Source organism: Pantherophis guttatus, chromosome 2 (assembly GCF_059756535.1).
Source record: "Pantherophis guttatus breed Tessera chromosome 2, ASM5975653v1, whole genome shotgun sequence".
Lineage (NCBI taxonomy): Eukaryota > Metazoa > Chordata > Lepidosauria > Squamata > Colubridae > Pantherophis > Pantherophis guttatus.
In genome coordinates, this window is record NC_142064.1 from 7536796 (window position 1) to 7563084 (window position 26289).

The following is a 26289-nucleotide window of genomic DNA, read 5'->3' on the forward strand; positions in this document are numbered from 1 at the left end:
GTTCTTTTAAATCTCTTTCTGCTTTGGTTAGATGTAGTTAAATGAGCTGTAGCTCAGGTACAGCTCATGTGAGGCATGCAAAACATCCCATAAATCTCCAGCTAAAATGATAGTCACGAAGGTAGGAAAACTAATTTCTGGGTCCTTCAGTAATCATTGCCATTTAAAATGGCCTTTGCTCAACTTCCTTCCTTCCTTCCTTCCTTCCTTCCTTCCTTCCTTCCTTCCTTCCTTCCTTCCTTCCTTCCTTCCTTCCTTCCTTCCCATCTCTCTCTCTCATCTATCTATCTATCTATCTATCTATCTATCTATCTATCTATCTATCTATCTATCTATCTATCTACCGTGTTTCCCCGAAAATAAGACCGTCTTATATTTTTTTGAACCCTGAAATAAACGCTTGGCCTTATTGTCATGCGTTCAAAAGCCCGATTGGGCTTATTATCAGGGGATGTCTTATTTTGGGGAAAACAGGGTATCTATCTATCTATCTATCTATCTATCTATCTATCTATCTATCTATCTATCTGTTTATATCCTGCCTTTATGATTTTTGCAAATAACTCGGGGCAATGAACCTACTGCATATAACTATCCCTCCTTCCCTTTCATTTTTTCTTCTTCTCTCTTTTCCTTCTTTCCTTTCTTCCTTTCCTTCCTTCCTTCCTTCCTTCTTTCCTTCCCATCTCTCTCTCTCTCTCATCTATCTATCTATCTGGATGGATGGATAGATAGATAAGGTAAGTAGGTAGACAGAGAGAGAGAGATAACAGAGATGAGAGAGATGCATAGATGGATGGGGATGGATGGCTAGGTAGGTAGGTAGGTAGGTTGGTAGGTAGGTAGATAGGTAGATAGATAGATAGATAGATAGATGATAGATAGATAGATAGATAGATAGATAGATAGATAGATAGATAGATAGATAGATAGATACTGTAGATAGATAGATAGATACTGTAGATGATAGAGAGACAGAGAGATAGCAGTGAGGCCACTGAACGAATGAAGTGTAAACTACTTACTGGAGCTAATCTTTATCGAACCTGATTCACTGCTGTTTATTAAGCTGGCATCTTTGATAGTAGGTAAAACCAGTCTTGGCATCAGTAATTCCAGTAACTCTGGATTGATAGCCACATATGGACAAGCAAAGTCAGTAGGAAGATGTTTGAAAGGCTCATTTTGTTTAAATGCCCTGGAGAATCTTTGCTTGAGGAGGGAGCTGTATTATCAGGGATCTTCCACGCTGTTGAGCAAAAATTGCAGTTCAGACTGACACTAATGGAAAGCATCCCAGGAAGTTGTGATGTGTATCAGTTTAAAAAGCTGCCTTTGCAGTTTACTATGTTTCCTAAGACCCGCTAAAGCCTTGGAAAATCACTTTCTGCTTTCCGTATTATCTGATAGTAGGTCCCACATGTTGTATCCTCTGTTGGTAGTTTAAATTTATTGAGACAGTGTTCTGTCCTCGCTTCACGTTAGTCTGTGTGCAGCTCGACCTGCAGCTGAACCCACCTATCCTCCAATAAAACGGACCATGTGGGTAGATCTGGATGCTTTATTGAAAGAACAGGATGTGGTGAAACTGGGGAAAATAGGGATACATATAATGAGAACCAAATACAAAATAGGTGGTATTGGGTTACTGCTGAACATAACAATTTGTTCTGACCTAGGCTTCCTTAGAAAGTATAAAGCACAATCTTAGTCCCGCAAAACCTCTTTTATTTATACAACTGTAAATTACTTTCATTTACAGTCCGCAAGGCTTGATAAATAGTCTTTCAGAGGAAGGTTATCAACACCCACCTATCTCATGAGGAATGCTGCCAGAGAGCTACTTTCCAGACGCAGGGCAAGGCCAAACTTGGCACAGAGTCACAAACAGAATTTTCAAATCTTGAATCGGCCAGATGAAGTAATTGCTTCCTGTAAAAGCTCATGTCTCGTTCACTCTTCTTTTATGTCTTATGGGAGGGGCCAATCATCTCCAAGCTTTACTCCCAAATCGACCCTGTTCTCTTAATTGTTCTTGTCATCTGGAAGCTCTGTGCATGCGCTAACTGGGAACAGGCTCCCACTGTTCTTCTGCCTCGCTGATGTCAGACTCCAGAGGCTGCATATAAGTATCAGATGGCCTTGGCCCCCTCTCTGCCTCCGATGCAGAGCCCTCGTACAAGCTTTACTCAGCCCCCAGGACTGGCCCACATTCCTCCCCAACCTCCTCACTGTCAGACTCTGCTGCCAGCTCCACTGGCCGCTGTCGGGCCACAACACAATTAATAAATACAAGCAATTTAAATCTCACCGGCGATGCTCTGTGTGTGGGATGTGGGTTTGTGCTTGGATGACCATGTGCCACAGATTAAGATGGATGCTATTTTGTGCTTCTGCCTTTTCCAAATTCTAAAGGAAATGGACTCTGGCTTCCCAGCATGCACTTGGCTTGAGAGTGCGGGCTGATGAGTTAAAGAGCTTGGGTCAGCTTCAAACATATACTTGGAATTTCTCTCTCCGGCCATTAGATGGAGCTAGAGAGCAACAACAGTATATAACTCTGATGGCGAACCTATGCCACGCGTGCCCAAAGTGGCACATGAAGCCATGTTGCCCGGCAAGTACGGGCTTGCCTGTTTTTCTTCCGAGTTTCTCGCCCGCATGTGCGCAAGACGATCAGTTGTCCTTCGTACGCGTGATATAACAATCGTATGTTGAGGCATATTTGTCCCTCAGGCCATTAGATGGGGCTAGAGAGCAACAATATATAAAGATGGTATGTTGGGGCATATTTGTCCCTCAGGCCATTAGATGGGGCTAGAGAGCAACAGTATATAAAAATGGTATGTTGAGCCATATTTGTCTCTCCGGCCATTAGATGGGGCTAGAGAGCAACAACAGTATATAACAATTGTATGTTGGGGTATATTTGTCCCTCTGGCCATTAGATGGGGCTAGAGAGCAACAGTATATAAAAATGGTATATTGGGGCATATTTGTCCCTCAGGCCATTAGATGGAGCTAGAGAGCAACAACAGTATATAAAGATCATATGCTGTGGCATGACAGATGGACTTTAGTGACGAATAATCTCGCCAAAAACTGGAGACTTCTGAGATTTCAGCACTCATAATTGTCTATATGGCTATTTAGTGTCTGGGAAATGTAGATACAGGGAGTCCTCAACTTATAACCATTCGTTTAGTGACCGTGTGAAGTTAAAACGGCACTGATAAAAGTGATTTATCACCATTTTTCACTCTTACGACTATTGCGGTGTCGCCAAAGTCAGGTGATCAAATCCAGAGGCTTAGCGACTGGCTCATATTTATGACGGTTGCAGGGCCCCGGGGTCATGTTGCGACCTTCTGCAAGCAAAGTCATTGAGGAAGGCAAATTCACTTAACAACCGTGTTTCTAACTCAAGGGGGAGAGCCTTCTCGGTGGGGGCACCTACTATCTGGAATGAGCTCCCCCCGGAGATACGGAGGATCCCGGATCTACGCACCTTCCGCCGAGCTCTTAAAACCTTTTTATTCTATCAGGCTGGCCTGGCCTAATTTTTCCCTTTTTTCCTTTTAAAATACAAATTTTAAATTGGTTTTAATTTATTGGGGTGTTTTAAATAGGTCTTCAGCCAAATTATTTAATCCGGTTTTATTCTGTTTTAATTTTTGTACTAATGTGTTTTTATCTTGTGGCTGTTCACCGCCCTGAGTCCTTCAAGAGTAGGGCGGTATACAAATCAAATAAAACAAACACAAAACAAACAAACTGTAGTGATTCATTTAACAACTGTGGCAAGAAAGGTCGTAGAATGGGGCGAAACTCCTTAATAGCCATCTTACTTAGCAACAGAAATAGTTGAGAAAACCTCTAAGTTTTTTTTTTTTTAACTTTCTGTTTACAGTTTTATTAGCTTATAATATAAAATACAAAAATAGAAAAGCAAATGATAGGAAAAATAAGAGAGGGAAAGGAGGAATGTGGAAAAGAAGAGAAAAGAGGGGGGGAAAGGCGGTGACTGCTGACTCCCTCTGATGCAGTAGAATAAGACAGTACCATCAAACCTCAATTTTTTTACTTTTCCATAATAGTATAAACTAGCCATTTCTATATTTTGATAAACCCCAAAATCACAGTTTCATTTTTTTTCCACTCCAAGCACAAAGTACAGAATCCCACTCCCTTCTACCACTGATGATGTTAACTAGTTGAGTCATGAAACATCTGCAAGAAACAACCAAGGTCACACAGTCCTCCTCCTCCTCCTCCTCCTCCTCCTCCTCCTCCTCCTCCTCTCCACAAACTCCACTCCCTTTTGGCTCTGATGATGCTAACTAGTTGGGTCATGAAACGTCTGCAAGAAACAACCAAGCTCACAGAGAACCAAGGACCCCACAGTCCTCCTCCTCCTCCTCCTCCTCCTCCTCCTCCTCCTCCTCTCCACAAATTCCACTCCCTTCTGGCACTGATGATGCTAACTAGTTGGGTCATGAAACGTCTGCAAGAAACAACCAAGCTCACAGAGCACCAAGGACCCCACAGTCCTCCTCCTCCTCCTCCTCCTCCTCCTCCTCCTCTCCACAAACTCCACTCCCTTCTGGCTCTGATGATGCTAACTAGTTGGGTCATGAAATGTCTGCAAGAAACAACCAAGCTCACAGAGAACCAAGGACCCCACAGTCCTCGTCCTCCTCCTCCTCCTCCTCCTCCTCTCCACAAATTCCACTCCCTTCTGGCACTGATGATGCTAACTAGTTGGGTCATGAAACGTCTGCAAGAAACAACCAAGCTCACAGAGAACCAAGGACCCCACAGTCCTCCTCCTCCTCCTCCTCCTCCTCCTCTCCACAAATTCCACTCCCTTCTGGCACTGATGATGCTAACTAGTTGGGTCATGAAACGTCTGCAAGAAACAACCAAGCTCACAGAGAACCAAGGACCCCACAGTCCTCCTCCTCCTCCTCCTCCTCCTCCTCTCCACAAATTCCACTCCCTTCTGGCACTGATGATGCTAACTAGTTGGGTCATGAAACGTCTGCAAGAAACAACCAAGCTCACAGAGAACCAAGGACCCCACAGTCCTCGTCCTCCTCCTCCTCCTCCTCCTCCTCCTCCTCCTCTCCACAAACTCCACTCCCTTCTGGCTCTGATGATGCTAACTAGTTGGGTCATGAAATGTCTGCAAGAAACAACCAAGCTCACAGAGAACCAAGGACCCCACAGTCCTCGTCCTCCTCCTCCTCCTCCTCCTCCTCTCCACAAATTCCACTCCCTTCTGGCACTGATGATGCTAACTAGTTGGGTCATGAAACGTCTGCAAGAAACAACCAAGCTCACAGAGAACCAAGGACCCCACAGTCCTCCTCCTCCTCCTCCTCCTCCTCCTCTCCACAAATTCCACTCCCTTCTGGCACTGATGATGCTAACTAGTTGGGTCATGAAACGTCTGCAAGAAACAACCAAGCTCACAGAGAACCAAGGACCCCACAGTCCTCGTCCTCCTCCTCCTCCTCCTCCTCCTCCTCCTCCTCCTCTCCACAAATTCCACTCCCTTCTGGCACTGATGATGCTAACTAGTTGGGTCATGAAACGTCTGCAAGAAACAACCAAGCTCACAGAGAACCAAGGACCCCACAGTCCTCCTCCTCCTCCTCCTCCTCCTCCTCCTCCTCCTCCTCCTCCTCCTCTCCACAAATTCCACTCCCTTCTGGCACTGATGATGCTAACTAGTTGGGTCATGAAACGTCTGCAAGAAACAACCAAGCTCACAGAGCACCAAGGACCCCACAGTCCTCCTCCTCCTCCTCCTCCTCCTCCTCCTCCTCTCCACAAACTCCACTCCCTTCTGGCTCTGATGATGCTAACTAGTTGGGTCATGAAATGTCTGCAAGAAACAACCAAGCTCACAGAGAACCAAGGACCCCACAGTCCTCGTCCTCCTCCTCCTCCTCCTCCTCCTCTCCACAAATTCCACTCCCTTCTGGCACTGATGATGCTAACTAGTTGGGTCATGAAACGTCTGCAAGAAACAACCAAGCTCACAGAGAACCAAGGACCCCACAGTCCTCCTCCTCCTCCTCCTCCTCCTCCTCTCCACAAATTCCACTCCCTTCTGGCACTGATGATGCTAACTAGTTGGGTCATGAAATGTCTGCAAGAAACAACCAAGCTCACAGAGAACCAAGGACCCCACAGTCCTCCTCCTCCTCCTCCTCCTCCTCCTCTCCACAAATTCCACTCCCTTCTGGCACTGATGATGCTAACTAGTTGGGTCATGAAACGTCTGCAAGAAACAACCAAGCTCACAGAGAACCAAGGACCCCACAGTCCTCCTCCTCCTCCTCCTCCTCCTCCTCTCCACAAATTCCACTCCCTTCTGGCACTGATGATGCTAACTAGTTGGGTCATGAAACGTCTGCAAGAAACAACCAAGCTCACAGAGAACCAAGGACCCCACAGTCCTCCTCCTCCTCCTCCTCCTCCTCCTCCTCCTCTCCACAAATTCCACTCCCTTCTGGCACTGATGATGCTAACTAGTTGGGTCATGAAACGTCTGCAAGAAACAACCAAGCTCACAGAGCACCAAGGACCCCACAGTCCTCCTCCTCCTCCTCCTCCTCCTCCTCCTCCTCCTCTCCACAAACTCCACTCCCTTCTGGCTCTGATGATGCTAACTAGTTGGGTCATGAAATGTCTGCAAGAAACAACCAAGCTCACAGAGAACCAAGGACCCCACAGTCCTCGTCCTCCTCCTCCTCCTCCTCCTCCTCTCCACAAATTCCACTCCCTTCTGGCACTGATGATGCTAACTAGTTGGGTCATGAAACGTCTGCAAGAAACAACCAAGCTCACAGAGAACCAAGGACCCCACAGTCCTCGTCCTCCTCCTCCTCCTCCTCCTCCTCTCCACAAACTCCACTCCCTTCTGGCTCTGATGATGCTAACTAGTTGGGTCATGAAATGTCTGCAAGAAACAACCAAGCTCACAGAGAACCAAGGACCCCACAGTCCTCGTCCTCCTCCTCCTCCTCCTCCTCCTCTCCACAAATTCCACTCCCTTCTGGCACTGATGATGCTAACTAGTTGGGTCATGAAACGTCTGCAAGAAACAACCAAGCTCACAGAGAACCAAGGACCCCACAGTCCTCCTCCTCCTCCTCCTCCTCCTCCTCTCCACAAATTCCACTCCCTTCTGGCACTGATGATGCTAACTAGTTGGGTCATGAAACGTCTGCAAGAAACAACCAAGCTCACAGAGAACCAAGGACCCCACAGTCCTCGTCCTCCTCCTCCTCCTCCTCCTCCTCCTCCTCCTCCTCCTCCTCCTCCTCCTCCTCTCCACAAATTCCACTCCCTTCTGGCACTGATGATGTTAACTAGTTGAGTCATGAAACATCTGCAAGAAACAACCAAGCTCACAGAGCACCAAGGACTCCACAGTCGTCGTCCTCCTTTCCACACACCCCATTTCCTTCTATCACTGATGAGGTTACCTACTTGGGTCCCAAAATGTCTGCAAGAAAAGAACCAAGCTCAGAGAGCACCATGGGCCCCACAGTTCAACCCGGAGCTACAAATATTCTCCTCTGTTGCTTATCGAAGTTTATGCGTCTTAACAAGATCTTCACCAGCCATTCCTCCATAGCATCAAATCTTTCCGTCTCTGTGTATGTAATAATCCCACTGCAGTCATCCTAGGGCCGTGATGGCGAACCTATGGCATGCGTGCCACAGGTGGCACACGGGGTCATGTCACCTGGCACGCCAGCTCAGCCTCTCTAAGAGTCTGTGGAGGCTGGGGACAACAAAAAATGTCACTTCCTGTCCAACTGGAAGTTGGGAAACGGGCCGTTTCGGGCCTCCAAGGGGGTGGGGAAGGCTGTTTTTGCCCTCCCCAGATGCATAGAGAGGATTTGGAGCCAGGTGAGAAAGAAAAACAGGCCTACCGGGCCATTGTGTTCCAGGAGCGGGGGGCGGGGTTCATGCATGCATGCGCAGGGCGGGGTGCATAGAATTATGGGTGTGGGCACGTGCATGCTTGCGAACCTCCCCCGCCCCCCCCCTTCCTGGCACGCGATGGCAAAAAGGTTAGCCATCCCTGTCCTAGGGGCTGAAATAATATGCCATGACTTCTTTTCTAACTGTTTTATCCCTCAATCCTAAAAGGGAAAAATTGTGGCTAGAATCGAAAAGATTGAATTATCATTCTTTATGTCTGGGAACCAATATTGGACCAATAACTTGCAATCTTCCATTTTCCTCCGGCTTTAGTGTCAGAAGTTACAAATGGTCCAAAATCTATACCTAATTAGATGCTATTGGAAAGATAATTGTAACGGCCTCTGTAGAAGCACTGCAGAAATTATATCTCAATTTCTTTATCTTCTTCCCCTTTCTAAGATACTGTTTATTAGGAAGGCATTTATAATCTTAACTGCTATCTAAATGAAGGTCTGGTTTTAATAGAAAGTCACACCCACACCCACATACACACACACACAAAAGCCCAAGTGTGCAAAATGCCATCTGTGAATTGTATGCTTGAATTCTGCCTGCTTCACTTAATGTTTTATTTTGGATTTGTGCTAAAATGCTTCCGCAAATGCTCAGACTTCAAACAAAATCGTCTATTTTTTTTTTCTACATAGCAAATAGAGCTGGAAGGGATCTGGAGATCTTCTAGTCCAACCCCTTGCTCAAGCAGGAAACCCTATACCCGTGATGGTGAACCTATGGCACGCGTGCCACAGGTGGCACGCAGAGCCATATCAGTGGGCACGCGAGCCATATCGGTGGGACTTCCGGAAGTTAGCAAACGGGCCGTTTTCGGCCTCCAGAGGGCCTCGGGTGGAGGGGGGTGAGGAAGGCCATTTTCACCCTCCCCAGGCTCCTAGAGAGGCTCTGGAGCCTGGGGAGAGCAAAAAACGGGCCTTCCAGTCTGGAAGTTGGCAAACGGGCCATTTCCAGCCTCCGGAGGGCCTCTGGGGAGGGTGGGGAAGGCCATTTTCACCCTCCCCAGGCTCCTAGAGAGGCTCTGGAGCCTGGGGAGAGCAAAAAACAGGCCTTCCAGTCTGGAAGTCGGCAAACGGGCCATTTCCAGCCTCCAGAGGGCCTCTGGGGAGGGTGGGGAAGGCCATTTTCACCCTCCCCAGGCTCCTAGAGAGGCTCTGGAGCCTGGGGAGAGCAAAAAACGGGCCTTCCAGTCTGGAAGTCGGCAAACGGGCCATTTGCAGCCTCCGGAGGGCCTCTGGGGAGGGTGGGGAAGGCCATTTTCACCCTCCCCAGGCTCCTAGAGGGGCTCTGGAGCCTGGGGAGAGCAAAAAACGGCCCTTCCAGTTTGGAAGTCGGCAAACGGGCCATTTCCAGCCTCCGGAGGGCCTCTGGGGAGGGTGGGGAAGACCATTTTCACCCTCCCCAGGCTCCTAGAGAGACTCTGGAGCCTGGGGAGAGCAAAAAACGGGCCTTCCAGTTTGGAAGTCGGCAAACGGGCCATTTCCAGCTTCCGGAGGGCCTCTGGGGAGGGTGGGGAAGGCCATTTTCACCCTCCCCAGGCTCCTAGAGGGGCTCTGGAGCCTGGGGAGAGCAAAAAACGGCCCTTCCAGTTTGGAAGTCGGCAAACGGGCCATTTCCAGCCTCCGGAGGGCCTCTGGGGAGGGTGGGGAAGACCATTTTCACCCTCCCCAGGCTCCTAGAGAGACTCTGGAGCCTGGGGAGAGCAAAAAACGGGCCTTCCAGTTTGGAAGTCGGCAAACGGGCCATTTCCAGCTTCCGGAGGGCCTCTGGGGAGGGTGGGGAAGGCCATTTTCACCCTCCCCAGGCTCCTAGAGGGGCTCTGGAGCCTGGGGAGAGCAAAAAACGGGCCTTCCAGTCTGGAAGTCAGCAAACGGGCCATTTCCAGCCTCCAGAGGGCCTCTGGGGAGGGTGGGGAAGGCCATTTTCACCCTCCCCAGGCTCCTAGAGAGGCTCTGGAGCCTGGGGAGAGCAAAAAACGGGCCTACTGGGCCCACCGGGCCATCACGTGCCAAAAGCGGGGGGAGCGCAGGAAGGTCACGTGCACATACAAGGGGGGCATAGAATTATGGATGTGGGCAGGTGTGCACGTGACACACACACACATGCACCGTGCTCCCTCCGCTTTTGGCACACAATGGCAAAAAGGTTAGGCATCACTGCTCTATACTATTTCAGACAAATAGTCGTCCGGTCTCTTCTTCAAAACCTCCAGTGATGGAGCCCCCACAACTTCTGGAGGCAAGCTGTTCCACTGGTTAATTGTTCTCACTGTCAGGAAGTTTCTCCTTAGTTCTAAGTTGCTTCTCTCCTTAATTAGTTTCCATCCATGGTTCCTTGTCTGGCCTTCTGGTGCTTTGGAAAATAAGTTGAATCCCCCTCCTCTCTGTGGCAGCCCCTCAAATATTGGAACACTGCTATCATGGCGCCGCCCCTAGTCCTTCTTTTCTGAACGCTTGGTGGGCGTGGTATGGCTTGGTGGGCGTGGCAGGGTAAGAATACTGCAAAATCCCCATTCCCACTCCACATCTGGGGGAAGGATACTGCAAAATCTCCATTCCCACCCCACTCCAGGGTAAGGATACTGCAAAATCTCCATTCCCACCCCACTCCTGGGGGGAGGATATTGCAAAATCTCCATTCCCACCCCATTCCAGGGTAAGGATACTGCAAAATCTCCATTCCCACCCCACTCCTGGGGGGAGGATATTGCAAAATCTCCATTCCCACTCCACATCTGGGGGAAGGATACTGCAAAATCTCCATTCCCATCCCACTCCTGGGGGAGGATATTGCAAAATCTCCATTCCCACCCCACTCCTGGGAGGAGGATATTGCAAAATCTCCATTCCCACCCCATTCCTGGGGGGAGGGAATATTGCAAAATCTCCATTCCCACCCCACTCCTGGGGGGAGGGAATATTGCAAAATCTCCATTCCCACCCTACTTCAGGGGAAGGATACTGCAAAATCCCCTATCCCACCCCACTCAAGGGGGAAGGATACTGCAAAATCTCCATTCCCACCCCACTCCTGGGGGGAGGATATTGCAACATCTCCACTCCCACCCCACTCTGGGGCCAGCCAGAGGGGGTATTTGCCGGTTCTCCGAACTACTCATAATTTCCGCTACCGGTTCTCCAGAACCTGCTGAATTTCACCCCTGCTTCCAACTCTCTCATTCTCCAAGATTTTACCTGCCTTGTAGGACATTTTCTACGTGGAGTCTGCCCTTCTTCATCTTGATCTTGCAATGACCTCCCAAAGAAATCGTCTCTTACCTTGCGCCAATTTCTTCCCTTCTTAATTGAATTGCACGTTAATTGCACATTTCCTTGAAGCAACAGAGGTTGCAACCAATTTAGCAGTACAAGAGCACAACTGGGGTTTGCTTGACTTATTCTCTTCTACAAAGCAATCAAAGTAGAGTGCTTAGCTAGCTGGCTGCGACACATACCGGTACATACAAACAGGTCACTCTCAACTTAGAACCGTAATGGAGCCTGCCCGTTATGGTCCTAAGTGTGATGGCCATAAAGCAAGTCACCCACCCAAGTTTACAACCTTCCCTTTCTTTCATTATTTCTTCTTTTCCTCTCTTTTCCCTCCTTCCTCCCTCCCTGCCCTATCTTCCTTACTTCTTTCCTTCCTTCCCCCTTCTCTCTCTCCCTCCCTCCCTTCCTTCCCCCTCTCTCCCTCCCTCCCTCCTTCCCTCTCTTCCTCCATTTTTCCTTCCCCTCTCTCCCTCCCTCCCTCCCTTCCTTCCCACTCTCCCTCCCTCCTTCCCTCTCTTCCTGTTTTTTTCCTTTCCCCCTCTTTCTCCCTCCCTCCCTTCCTTCCCCCCTCTCTCTCCCTCCTTCCCTCTCTCCCTCCCTCCCTCCTTCCCTCTCTTCCTCCATTTTTCTTTCCCCCCTCTCTCTCCCTCCCTCCCTCCCTTCCTTCCCACTCTCCCTCCCTCCTTCCCTCTCTTCCTCCATTTTTCCTTCCCCCCTCTCTCTCCCTCCCTCCCTCCCTTCCTTCCCACTCTCCCTCCTTCCCTCTCTTCCTCCATTTTTCCTTCCCCCTCTCTCTGCCTCCCTCCCTTCCTTCGTACTCTCCCTCCCTCCTTCCCTCTCTTCCTGTTTTTTCCTTTCCCCCTCTTTCTCCCTCCCTCCCTTCCTTCCCCCCTCTCTCTCCCTCCCTCCCTTCCTTCCCTCTCTTCCTGTTTTTTCCTTCCCCCCTCTTTCGCCCTCCCTCCCTCCCTTCCCCCCTCTCTCTCCCAGCCTCCTCCCCTCTCTTCCTCCATTTTTTCCTTTCCCCCTCTTCTTCCCTCCCTTCCTTCCCCCCCTCTCTCCCTCCTTTCCCCCCTCTTTCTCTCTCCCTCCCTCCCTCCCTTCCTTTTCATTTCTGCAGGAAAAACTGAGAAAACTATGTGTGATTTTCTGTTTGGTTTTCTGTTTGGTCGCTGTGGATGAGAACAGTTTTCTGATTGAAAGAGAATAAATGATACAGGGTTATGGGAATTAGTAAGTTGTACAAAGGAGGCATCTGATTTTATAGATAATTGATTTCAAATTCAAATATTCAAATACCTTCTGTCCTGCTGTTAGCCTTTTTTTGGAGTGTGGTTGTTGGCAGATACATTCATATCCATACATATATGCCTGTTTGTACACATACAGAAATGTCTGACTTGTGCAATTTGTACATTCACAAGGTTGGATTTCTGCTAGAATTGGTGACTCTAGATTGACACAGTGAGGAAGGTGAGCATAATATGGATTTTTGCTTGCAGTTTTTAGACGGATGAGAGAGAGAGAGATGACAGATAGATAGATAGATAGATAGATAGATAGATAGATAGATAGATAGATAGATAGATAGATATTGATATAGATAGATGTTGGATGGATGGATAGATAGATGATAGATAGATAGATAGATAGATAGATAGATAGATAGATAGATAGATAGATAGATATTGATATAGATAGATGTTGGATGGATGGATAGATAGATGATAGATAGATAGATAGATAGATAGATAGATAGATAGATAGATAGATAGATATAGATGGATGGATGGATGGATGGATGGATAGATAGATAGATAGATAGATAGATAGATAGATAGATAGATAGATAGATGATAGATAAATAGATAGGTGATAGATAGATAGATAGATAGATAGATAGATAGATAGATAGATAGATAGATAGATAGATGATAGATGATAGATAGACAGACAGACAGACAGACAGACAGATACATACCGTGTTTCCCCAAAAATAAGACATGTCCTGAAAATAAGGCCAATCGGGCTTTTCAGGACATGATAATATAAGCCACCCCTGCAAAATAAGCCCCCCCACCAACTATGTGCCCCACTCCCCCCGCCGGGTATGACAGGGCTCCTGCCCCTCACTTAGACACCTGCCCCCACCTGCCCCCTTTAGGGTGCAATTTGGGGGTGGCAGGTGGGGCGGGCAAGAAGCGGGATGCGCGTCTTACCTTTCCAGCACCGTCGCGTTCCTCGCCATTCTGTCCAGGGAGACACGTTGTAAAAAAAACTTTCTCGTGAGTTCAAGAAGTTTGGCTGAACTCGGAACGTGATGGGTGAGTCTCGCGGCCCAACATGTCCTGTCCCACCCCAATGGCAACAGCAGCCTGGCTGCTACCCTTCCCCACCATCTCTTTATTGAGAGGGGTGGCAGGTGGGGCGGGGGAGAAGCGAGACACTTCTTGCCCTCCCTGCCTGCCACCCCCAAATTGCACCCTAAAGGGGGCGGGTGGCTAAGTGAGGGGCAGAAGCCCTGTCATACCCGGCGGGGGGGGGGAAGAGACGGCAAGGGGAGCCACATCTCACTCCACGCGTCTCGCTTTTCCCCCGCCCCACCTGCCAAAAACGAGTCTTTGTGAGACTCGTTGCACCGCCACTGCCGCCTCATAGAGCAGGACTCTGCAAGGCTTGTGCCGTTGCATGCAGGAACTGCAGCACAGCCGCGAGGTTCGACATACTGGCACAGCCGCGAGCGGCAGGACGCCAGCTGTGCCGGTATGATGAAGCTCGTGGCGGTGCTGCAGTTCCTGCATGCAACGGCACAAGCCTTGCAGAGTCCTGCTTCACGAGGAAGCAGTGGCGGCAGGACACGTCAGGGCAATGGCCAACGCGAAGAATGGGGAGGGGAGGCGACGGCAGCAATGGGACATCCAGTTGCACGCTCACCGCATCCTGCAGCCCCAAAATAATAAGAAACACCACACCCCCGATAATAAGACCAAGCCCTTATTTGGGGGGGGTCAAAAGAAAATAAGACCTTTGGAAAAAATGACAACGAGACATATTGACCTTAAACCAGAGATATTTTTAATAGGGATCTTACCAGAGACATTCAACAAAGAATTACAATATTGGATTGTGAATATATTAACAGCGGCTAGAATTGTATTTGCAAAAAACTGGAGAGAAGATGATTACCGATGAAGAAATTATTATGTTGGACTGTGCTGAAATGAATAGATTGACATTTGAAATAAGAGAACAGGAAGATAAACAATATTATTTGATATGGGAACTATTTTATCAATGGATAGATAATAAAGCATGGAGATGAAATATTATATACGAAATGAAATATGGATAAAATGTTTAAGCACTTGTTTTTTTTTTTCTGTTAGAGGTAAGAATACCTGTCATATAATGAGAGTTTGAAAATTTTGAGAGCACGAAATGATTTTCACCGATCGAAATACTGTCTCTAAGCGTTTGGAAGGTTGATGTTTTTATGTTGTTTTTGTTTTAAAAATAAAAAAACTTTTTGAAAAAAAAAAAAAGAAAAAGTAGCTCTGGAATCATGTGGTGTCCTTGTTGCCTTTGAGCTTACTTATTTTCTTGCGGTCCTTTCATTATCCAATTAGGAAATGTATTTTTAGTACTCATGGTGTTACCTAATCGAGTAATGAAACATCTACAAGAAAACAACTAAGCACAGAGAAAGAACACAGGACAAAAAGAGAAGGTGAAAGAGAAAGGGAGGGAGGGAGGGAGGGAGGGACTGACTAGCCTGACTAGGTGGGTCAGTGGCTAAGACACTGAGCTTGTCGATCAGAAAGGTCGGCAATTCGGCGGTTTGAATCTCTAGTACAGGTCCCTGCGTGAAGTCCCTTCCAACTCTGTTACTATTAGGAAGGGAGATAGAGATTAAAATTTTCTGCTTATCTTGTGGAGATGATCATCAATTCAGAGTCATCTTCTAGCTCCCTTTTTCTTGCTCTTCTCAGGTTCAGGACAAGTTCCGTCTGGATCTGTCTGACGAGGAAGCTGTCCACTACATGCAGAGCTTGATCGACGAAAGCGTCCATGCTCTCTTTGCGGCGATGGTGGAACAGATCCACAAGTTTGCTCAGGTAAAAACTTTGGATCCCTCTTTCCTCGTCATCTATTAGAATTAAGGATTGACAGTTTAGGAAGGCAACCATATTTTCTCCTGAGAACCGTGATGGCTAATCCCCAGCCAGATCAAATGTAAACCCCAACGTTTGATGTGAAGTCTTTATGAGGTAACGCTGCTGGAATTCAGCATCGAAGCGGTTTAATAATAGTCACTGAGGCACTTCCTTCCCCTCAAAATTAGGAGTGAATAGGAATGGGAGACCTTCTGGAAGGTTCCCTCTTTTGTTTCTCCTTGTCCGATTGTCGAGTCTTATTCAAGGAAACGAGAAATATTTCAGTAAAGAAGTTGAATGCAAAAATTAGAGATAAGGTACAGATCATGGAAACTACAAGGGTAACTCCCATCTCTCTTTTATGTGGGAGTCCATTAAAGCACAGCTTTATTATTTTTATAAATAATTCACCACGGTGAACGTATCCAACACACCTTCCTCCTCCTGTTTTCCCTGTTCTGTCCCCGTACCACGCACACACACACACAGACGGCCCGGAGTTAATAAGCCACATGACAAAACTCTTTGATGATAGAGCTGGCAGCAACCCAGTGGCTAGCTGCCAATTCAGACTTTACTCACACAAAACAAAGATTAGACTGCAAGCATTCTGATAAAACAGGCAGAGTTTTCAACAATACAAGGATTAATCCAAATGCAGTCCGATAAAGCAGGCAAAGTCCAGTAACACAGAGATCATGGATTATTTCTAGGTTTTGCTCGTCACAAACTGAACCGGCCACCACACCCACATTTATACCCTGTGGGGTGTGGTCCAGTGACTCAGCTAATCTCTGGCACGCCTTCCCCTCTGCTGCGCATGCTTCTCCCTGCGCCTCTGTCGAGGGTCCAGCCAGCACTTATCTTCCTCGTTGCTGTCCACCTGTGGCTGCGGGGACGTGCTTGGCTCTGAGCCTATCGTTTGGCCTTCGGTGTCCTCCGGAGGCATTGCCAGAGAGGAGGGTCCTGGAGAGGGAGGCCTTGCCAACTCCTCCCCCTCACTCTCAGAGTCTTCATCTGTCGATAGCCCAGGCTCAGGCAATGGAGCCACAACATTCCCCACAACAACCCTGTGAGGTGAGTTGGGGCTGTGAGGAAGGGGCTGGATTGGCCCAAAGTCACCTAACCAGCTTTCATGCCTAAAATGGGACTACAACTCACCGTCTCCCGATGATTGGTCTAAAGTCACCCAGCTGGCTTTCATGGCTAAGCAGGGGTGGGCTTCAAAAATTTTAGCAAGGGGTTCCCTGCCCGGTTGCTGGGTGGGCATGGCCTGTTCGGCCTCCCGCCCCGAGCTCCGGAGGCTTTCCTCGAGCCTCCGAGAAGGCGAAAACGGCCTCCCCAGGCTCCGGAGGCCCTCTGGAGGCCAGAAATGGGCCCATTTCCGGCCTTCCCTGTCAGATAATTATCTGAAACAGTGCCATTGAACCACACTGTCTATACTGGAAGGATGGCTTTGTGTTTATACTTTCCCTCCATTTTGTCTAAGGGACTGAAGGGGGAGTGGCTTAGCCACCCTATAAATATGACCCCCTTTAGCCACACACACACTTGGGGAGACACATGAAAGGCACATAGGAGACACACAGGAGAAGGGATTATGCTCTAGGCACATTTACCTCAGAAATAAATAAAGACCAAGATACAATGTTCTGTTAGTTAAAATGTAAATAGTTTATTGATTTTAAATAAACAAAGTTTTTCTTGATAAAAGAAATCTGGCTTAATTGTAGCTGCTGGGACATTCCAAGATCTTATTGACCTCTACAACCTAAACTAAAAACTTTTCTAACATTCCCTAATTTCTGTTAGGCCCATTTTTCATGGGCCTCCCCGAGCCTCCACGTGCACTCTGCACTTACCTGTATGCAAAACGGGCCACGTGGGGACTCCTGGGAGGGGCGGGGTGGGCGGGGCCAGCCAGGAGTGAGATTTGGGGGGTTCTCCAAACTGCACAGAATCTTAGCTAGAGGTTCTCCCAAACCCCTGCGAACCCTCAGCAACTCACCCCTGTGCCTAAGGCAGAACTACAACTCCCAATCTCCCGGAGACAAAATACATTGCAAAGATATTTCTTCTTCTTCTGCTGTTCTACCGAGGCTCAGAGACTCTTCATAACATTCATTTACGTTCTTTTGGAGAGTTGTTGAGGCCACCTGGGGGTTTATCTGTGTCCTGAGGGTCACCGGGTGGCCTCAACGATTCTCTAAAAGGATGCAAATGACCAACTGTCTGCAAGGAGTATCAATCCTTCCATTCCCCACCAGCCAGTCAGAGCTGAAGAAGCTTCTTGGATGAGAAGTGAAATGTCTTCAAATAAAACCCCGAGAAAGTTCAGTTGCCTCCTGAAAAAGCACCTTTGGGACAACCCTGGGGAGAAGGGCGGTATACAAGTTGAATTAATAAATAAATAAACCATGACCTATATGACTGAGAATCTCCATGGACATTTTCCTGAGTGTTACTCTTGGTTCTGCCTGGCAAGTTTCTTCTTTTAATTAGAAGAAGAATCAATTGGTGCTTTAATTCCTGCGCAAAGTGACTCATGAAGTCGACAGTTTCTCCAAGAACAGATACTTATTAAAACCTCTTATCTGAGCCAACTGCGTAACCTACTGTCCTGCCAATTTTTGTTTCACCCTACGGTTTATGAGTCTCTCTCTTCCTTCCCACTCCAATCACCACCAATCCTAAGTAAATATATAGGATTCCTGATCTGATACCAAGTTTAATTAACTGGAAAATGTCACTGGAAGCCACGTACTTATTACTGGGGGTTTTCTAATGCTGTATTATGAGCAGCACGCCAATTCTTGACAGTTTCTTGTTAGTTTCCTATTGGCGACTACTCTCCAAGATAATCCCAAATGTGCTTTTTTTCAAGAGGCAACTGGACTTTCTGATTTTTTCTTTGAAGACGTTTCGCTTCTCATCCAAGAAGCTTCTTCAAGTCTGAGAGGGTGATGGGGAATGGAAGGGGTTATGTTCCTTGAAGACAGTTAGTCTTTTGCATTCTTTTAGAGAGTCATTGAGGCTACTTGGAGATTTATCTGTGTCGTCAGGGTCACCTGTGTGGTGCAAATGGGTGCGGAGTATGGATGGGTTCTAAAAAATTTTACTACCGGTTCTGTGGGCATGTCTTATTCTGTGGGCGTGGCTTGGTGGGGGGTAATGTGACTGGGTGGGCGTGCCCAATTTTTTTTTTTTACTTTTTACTTTTAAAAGCATTAAAAGTAAAAGCAACTTCTTAAGGTTGTAGAAAAAAATGCTTTTAGAAGCCTCTGACGATCAGGCAACTCAGCTGGGATCATCAGAGGCTTTTTTTTTTTTACTTTTAAAAGCGTTTTTTCGACCGAAGGGGTTGTAGGAAAAATGCTTTTAAAAGTAAAAAAAAAAAAAAAAAGCCTCTTATGAGGTGGGCAGGGTAAGCGAGCGGCGAATGGTTCAGAGGCCTGGCCAGCCAATGTTATTACCGGTTCTCCGAACTACTACAAATTTTTACTACCGGTTCTTGTGAACCGGTGCGAACTGGGAGCAACTCACCACTGGTACGGAGCCTTCTTGGAACTGTTGGAAGGACCGTGTTGTAGACTGGAGATAGATGATCTCGTATCCTTTCCCCTCTGTTGAGAGAGTGCTGTTCAGTTTTAATATAGATAGCTCAATGACTCTCTAAAAGAATGCACATGACGATGCCATTGTCCAAAATCATTGGCCATTGTTTTAACCTATTGCAGAAAATATATATCACTTTGTGAGCTTGTAGGAGATGAGCTGGAGGGCGGTGTTAAACATGTCATTGGTTTGGAATCATTGTGCAGCCAAAAGAGACCCAAATCCAGGCCCCATGAATTCTGTTGACCCTTACATAGTGCCCGTTCAGCTGTAATCATTACTTGACCACATTCGGATGTATTGGTCTCTCTCTCAGCTTTCCTCTTTCCTCTATATATTCAAAATGGACACTGATATGCATATATAACCTTTTCCCCACTAAAATAACCCCCCCCCCAAAAAAATAAGCCCTCCCTGAAAATATTTAAAAGCATGAGCAGCCGGTTCCCGCTATTTCCTCTGGTTAGGGTTAGGGAGACAGAGCTGGAAATCAGGTAAGACAGCAAGAGGATCCCCATCTTGCTCCACGCGCCCCAAAATAATAAGACCTCCCCGAAAATAAGGCCAAGCACTTATTTCGGGGTTCAAAAAAATATTAGACAGGGTCTTATTTTCAGGGAAACACGGGTATATGTGTGTGTTTGTGTGTGTGTGCAGACGTGCATGTGTGTGTAATGTATGGGTGTGTGTGTGTGTATGTATGTATGTATGATATATATATATATATATGTGTGTGTGTGTATATATATGTGTATATATATGTGTGTGTATATATATATATATATATATGTGTGTGTGTGTGTGTATATATATATATGTGTATATATATGTGTGTGTATATATATATATATATATATAAAATTTATATTTCACTGATAAAGAAATAAAGGGAGACTAGTATAGATCTATTTCAAGCTATTTAGAGATCTCCCCTGGCTCAAGCTGATGAAGGGAGGAGAGCTTCTGGTTCAGAGGTTAATACAACTGCCTAATATGCTGGCAGCCCAAGTTCGAATCCGAGTAAGGGTATGGCTAGCTGATGAGAGCTAAATAGCTTGAAATAGATCTATACTAGTCTCCCTTTATTTCTTTATCAGCGAAATATAAATTTGGTATAAAATGGTTTGTCGTGAATGTGACTGCTTGAGGGCTCCTGGATTGGAGCTGAAAGGCGAAAGGGAAGCAGTATTCTCCCTCCCACATGTTAGGGTAGACCAGATGGATTTCTCTTCTCTTCTCTTCTCTTCTCTTCTCTTCTCTTCTCTTCTCTTCTCTTCTCTTCTCTTCTCTTCTCTTCTCTTCTCTTCTCTTCTCTTCTCTTCTCTTCCCTTCCCTTCCCTTCCCTTCCCTTCCCTTCCCTTCCCTTCCCTTCTCCTCTCCTCTCCTCTCCTCTCCTCTCCTCTCCTCTCCTCTCCTCTCCTATTGTGTCTTACCCTATTCTACACGCCCTACCTATCCTATCACATCACCCTACCCTACCCTACCCTACCATCTTATCTCATCCCATCCCATCCATCCTACCTTACTTTACCTTACCTTACCTTCAGTAATACATTCTTTGGTGCTTTGAACTCAACAAATGCTCCTGATTCTTTGCACCTGCCATGAATCCTAAAATAGTGCTACCGTAGATAAAGGTCAAGGGAATTTACAGGAGGCTGGACTTGGATCTCTTGTGGTTATGCAATGATTCCAAACTGATGATACATTTAACTCCGCCTGCTTGCCTCCTACAGAGCTCTTCTGAATGGCTTACCAAACTCAATTGCTGTACCATCAAAACCATTTTTTTTTTTGAAAAAAAAAATCATTTACCTTTCAAACAGAACAAGTAACCAATAAGTATGATAAATTATCAATAGGCACTGTAAATTAGCAATAAGCGCCTTGATGCGAGAAACACACGAAAAACTGTAGCTTGAGTTTGAAACGTGTTTCGCACAACTTTGGAAAGCAAGGAGAAAAATCAATCTGGTGCCTCTTTCCTCAAATTTGGGGAGTGGGCTGGGGGAGAGAGAGAGAGAGAGAGAGAGAGAGAGAGAGAGAGAGATGATAGATAGATAGATAAATAGATAAATAGATAGATGATAGATAGATAGATAGATAGATAGATAGATAGATAGATAGATAGATAGATAGATAGATAGATAGATAGATAGGATACAGACAGTCCATTTACTTCCCTTCAGAAAGCTAAATATTCCCCAGGCCATCAAAAGGTTGCCCAGCCTTTTATGCTGGCTTGTAAAAATTCCTCCAAGATAATTTCATGTAAAGCACTCTCAAAACAGCTATTTTAGCGTTAAGTATTATGCCTCAGTATCCCTTTGAGCACACTTAGATTCATTTTTCCCCCCTCTCTCTGTTCTTGGTTTTTTGCCAGGTAAATGTTAACTTGTTCTTTCCTTCTCTTCCCTACTTTGTCAGACTAATAAAGCTCACCAGATATAATGCAGGGAAAGAAACCAAATATTGTCTCATAGGGCTTGAAGGAACATAGGTTGAGGTACTTGATAATATCATATCTTCTCATGGAGGACAGGTGTAACTTCAAACTTAAGTGTTGTGGTCCGCCGGTAGCCTGCGGAACTGGCAGCAGAGTCGGACAGTGAGGAGGCTGGGGAGGAACATGGGCCAGTCCTGGAGTCTGGGGAAGGCTTGGACGAGGACTCTGCGTCGGAGGCAGAGAAAGGGCCATCTGGGAGGTACGTGCTGCCTCCGGAGCCTCCAGAGTTGGACGTCAGCGAGGCAGAGGAACAGGGGGAGCCTGTTCCCAGTGCGCGCATGCACAGAGCTGCCAGAAGGCGAGAACAGTTCAAACAAAAGGGACGACTTGGGAGTAGGGCTTGGAGATGATGGTCCCCTCCCATAAGACTTAAAAGAGGAGCAAAGGCACGTGGGCCTTTGCAGGAAGCAACATTGTTAATTCTGTTCAGTTTAAAGCCTGAAGCTCTGTTTGACTCTGGACTCCATGTGGCTTTGCCAATTAGGTCTTTGGCAGCGTGTCAAGGGAGATAAAGGTGGGTGATTATCCCGAAGGACTGTTTACAACTATTTGGGACTTATCTGTGAATGAACAGAATTCACAGCTGTTGCAATAAAAGAGGTTTTTGGGACTACTTGTGTGTTTTACCGACTCAGGAGGCCTAGGTCAGAACAATAAGAGAAGTAGTTAGGAAAATTAAGTTCCATTCTCAATGGTCATCAACTGGGTATCAATAGAAGAGAATATTTGTAATTCAGGGTTGACCTGTTGGGTCCTTGGTGCTCTCTGAGTGTGGATGCTTTCTTGCAGACATTTTATTACCCAACCAGGCAACATCATCCATGCACATCTTAGATGAGGGAATAGAAGGGGAACTCATCAAATTTGCAGGTGACACTAAGCTGGCAGGAATAGCCAACATCCCAGAAGACAAGCTCAGGATCCAAAAAGATCTTGACAGACTTGAACAATGGGGCCTATCCAACAAAATGAATTTTAATGTGGAGAAAAGCAAAGTTTTACATTTAGGCAGGAAAAGCCAAAGGTAGAAGTACAGATTAGGCGAAACCTGGCTCAAAAACAGCAACTGTGAGAGGGACCTTGGAATTCTAGTGGATGATCACTTGAATATGAGCCATCAGTGTGCAGGAGCAGCCAAAAAAGCTAGCATAATCCTTGGTTGTATAAACAGAGGCATAGATTCAAAATCATGTGAAGTATTAGTACCACTTTATAAAACCTTACTAAGACCACACCCGAAATACAGCAAACGATTTTGGTTGCCACACTACAAAAAGACGTTGAGACTTTGGAAAAAGTGCAAAGAAGAGCAACTAAGATGATCAAAGGCCTAAAGACTAAAACGTATGAAGAACAGTTGAAGGATTTGGGTTTGGCTAGTCTAGAGAAAAGAAGAATTAGGGGGACATGATAGCAGTATTCCAATATCTCAGGGGCTGCCACAAAGAAGAGGGGGTCAAATATTCTCCAAAGCACCAGAGGGCAGGACAAGAAACAATGGGTGGAAACTCCTCAGAGGGAAATCCAACCTGGAACTAAAGTGTCAGTCCTGCCCCAGTCCGATCCCTTAGGCGAGAAAGACCCTCAACTCCATTTGGTTGAAGTCATAGGTTCTTTTACTAAAAGATGCTGGCTGCAGTAAAGTCAGGCTAGAACTAAATTTCTCACACTTAAAAGATACAAAAGGTTTTCCCTCATCCCATCCCTCCCCCAGTGGTGGGTTCCAACTGGTGTTACTACTGGTTCTCTTCGTGCACCCGCTTTGCGCGCAATTGTCGCGTGCGTGCTTGCTTCATTTGCACGCACGCCAAACTTGCGTGCTCCGCACAAACGTGTTAGGTTTCTGGCCAGCTGAGGTGCGGCAATCCACTCTACCGCACCTATCAGCTGGGCTAAAAACCAAAGAATAAAGCGGGGGCAGGCGGGAGGGGCCGGCTCCCAGTTACAGAGAACCGGTTCGGTGACGTCACATTGTCACCGCTACCGGTTCGGCTGAACCGGGCCGAACCGTGAGCAACCCACCACTGCCCTCCCTCCATGACCAGTCTGTCTTCAGCCAATGAAGATTTGCCTAGATGTTTTGATAACGCTGAGATGTTCCTTTAAGGGTGCATGGCCTTGAATGTTGGCACAAACTGGTTCTGAACTCTGTTCTTCATCAAGCTGTCTTTCCCCCCCTCCCTATTTCCATCACATACTGACACAGGTTTATTGCCCATTTGTTCATCCCCCCCCCCATACCCCCTAGTGTTTGATGGCAGGATGCCAGCGAGGCGCCAGGCCGAAGTTTAGTTTAGTTTAGTTTAGTTTATTTGATTTGTATACCGCCCTACTCCCGAAGGACTCAGGGCGGTGAACAGCCAAACAATAAAATACATAAATACAAAAAATTTAAAAACCCGATAAAATCAAATTAAATCATTTTGGCCCGGACAAATTAAAACACCCCAATAATTTAAAAACAGATTAAAATTTACATATTAAAAGAGGGAGGAGATTAGGCCAAGCCCGCTTGATAGAATAAAAAGGTCTTCACAGCGCGGCGGAAGGTGCGCAGATCCGGGATCCTCCGTATCTCTGGGGGGAGCTCATTCCAGACGGTAGGTGCCCCCACAGAGAAGGCCCTCCCCCTAGGGGTCACCAGCCGACACTGTTTGGCTGACGGCACCCGGAGGAGTCCCTCTCTATGAGAGCGTACTGGCCGGTGGGAGGCTATTGGTGGTAGTAGGCGGTCCCGAAGATGGCAAACCTGACACCAAGAGAAATTTCCTGACAGTGAGAATGATTAATCAATAGAACAGCTTGTCTCTCAAAGCTGTGGGTGCTCCAACATGGGAGGTTTTCAAGAAGAGATTGAACTACCATTTGTCCAGACCAGGGGTCTGCAACCTTAAACACTCAAAAGAGCCATTTGGACCTGTTTCCCACAGAAAAGAAAACACCGGGAGCCACAAAACCCTTCCCGGGCCTGACTATTTCTTGAGCAGCCACAAAACTAGCATATGTAGTTGAAGTAAATGTTCTGTTGTCTTCAGAAACTTTTCTTTTCTTGGATTTATCCATGGTTGGCCTACTGAGGGTTGAAAAGCTCGTGCCGGCGGGTGTCGCACATTGGCGGTTGTGACGCATATTTTGAGTGACAGGGAGCCGCAGCAGAGGGGGTGAAAGAGCCACATGCGGCTCCAGAGCCACAGGTTGCTGATCCCTGGTCCAGATAGAGGGTTGGACTAGAAAACCCCCAAGGTCCCTTCCAACTCTATGATTCTGTGATTATAATAACAGAAGAACAGAGTCAGAAGGGACCCTGGAGGTCTTCTAGTCCAACCCCCTGCTCAAGCAGGAAGCCCTTTACCACTTCAGGCAAATGGTTATTCAACCTCTTCTTTAAAACCTCCAATATTCAGAAGTTTCCCAACATTTGAAAGCATTGAGTCCAGAGGTGGTATTCAGCCGGTTCGGGCGAAACGGAAGTGGTAACTTGCAGGTAGGCCCAGCCATCCACCCCGGCGCTATGCTGTCCTGTTTAGCCACGCTTTCTAAGCCACCCACATGCATGCAAAGCGCACACAAAGCTCATGCGCGGAAGGCATTTATTCTGCGCGCATTTTTGGTGCGCGACAAACCGGTGGTTAAATCGTATGAAACCCATCTCTGATTGAGTCTGTTCCTTGTTAGCCCAGGATACTCCAGCTTAAATCCCACTGATGAAAGTAAAAAATAAATATAATTGGGACATTTTTTTAAAAAAAATCTTTTCTTTCTCTTTTCCTCACACAGTACTGGAGAAAATGAGACCTCATCACTTCCGAAGGCAAAAAATTCTCCTCCAGCTGCTTCCTGAAACTCCTGAAGATAACGTCAAACAAGGATGTAACTTTTCTAGCTTGGATAATGAATTTATCCAGAATTGCCATTCCAAACTAGGACAGGGGTATGTGTTCCTCACTCTCGGTTATCAGACACAGTTTGGAAAACAGGGCAGTGCTATCCAGGACCCCAATGACAAGAAGAAAATAAATGTCTAATGGTTTTTGAAGGACATCTGTGCACTTATTACTGAACAAGAATGCAACTCTACAAGAACGCAACTATGGAGAGACATGTGCAGCCAAAGCTTATGAACTTGGAACGGAAGTTTGGAGTCATTTCTAAAACTTGTCCAAACTTCAGTTGGACCTCCCTTTTAGAGTAGATTAGTTCCTACGGATTCCTTTTTTTAGAAACAAGCTCTCATCAGATCTGGACCTTTAGAACAAAGCAAAGTCCTCAAAAGATATCAGCGACGGACTTCAAATTCCTGACGGGAAGAGAGCGAAAGTTTTCACTTTGCATACAACAACATAATGTATGTTGACTGTATATGCCAAATCTAATAAAATGGCTTTGGTGCAATCTTAAGTTCTCTTTATTTAAGCTTCTTCGGCTTCCTTCTGCTGCTGTCCTCACCCTTAGATATAAACGTCTATTTAAAGATTTATTTCTAGCAGTTTCTGTTCCAGATTGACCCCCTTCAGCTTGATATCATCTTCTTTTAATGATCCCATAATCCCTTGCACGGTGGTGTCTGGGCAGCTGAGTGTTTACTGGCCGGATGCCATTCCTGTCACCAGTACGGAGTTTTATTCAGCAGATATAATCTCATTATGCCCAGAGAGAGAAACATCTGCCTCTACCTAGGATCGAACTCACAGCCTCCTGATTTTGAGGCGAGATCTCCACCTTTAGG

The 26289-nt window shown here is 46.6% G+C and overlaps 1 protein-coding gene across 1 annotated transcript in view; it reads left to right on the top strand.

Annotated features, from left to right (window-relative positions):
* Positions 1-25955, top strand: part of PIK3C3 (phosphatidylinositol 3-kinase catalytic subunit type 3) — a 123293-nt gene extending 97338 nt beyond the window's left edge. Inside the window, exons 24-25 of the mRNA XM_087885502.1 lie at positions 15278-15403; positions 25341-25955. Coding sequence (XP_087741628.1) covers positions 15278-15403; positions 25341-25355 — 141 coding nt within the window. The 3' untranslated portion in view covers positions 25356-25955. The remainder of the gene's footprint in view (positions 1-15277; positions 15404-25340) is intronic.
* The last annotated feature ends 334 nt before the right edge of the window (positions 25956-26289 follow it).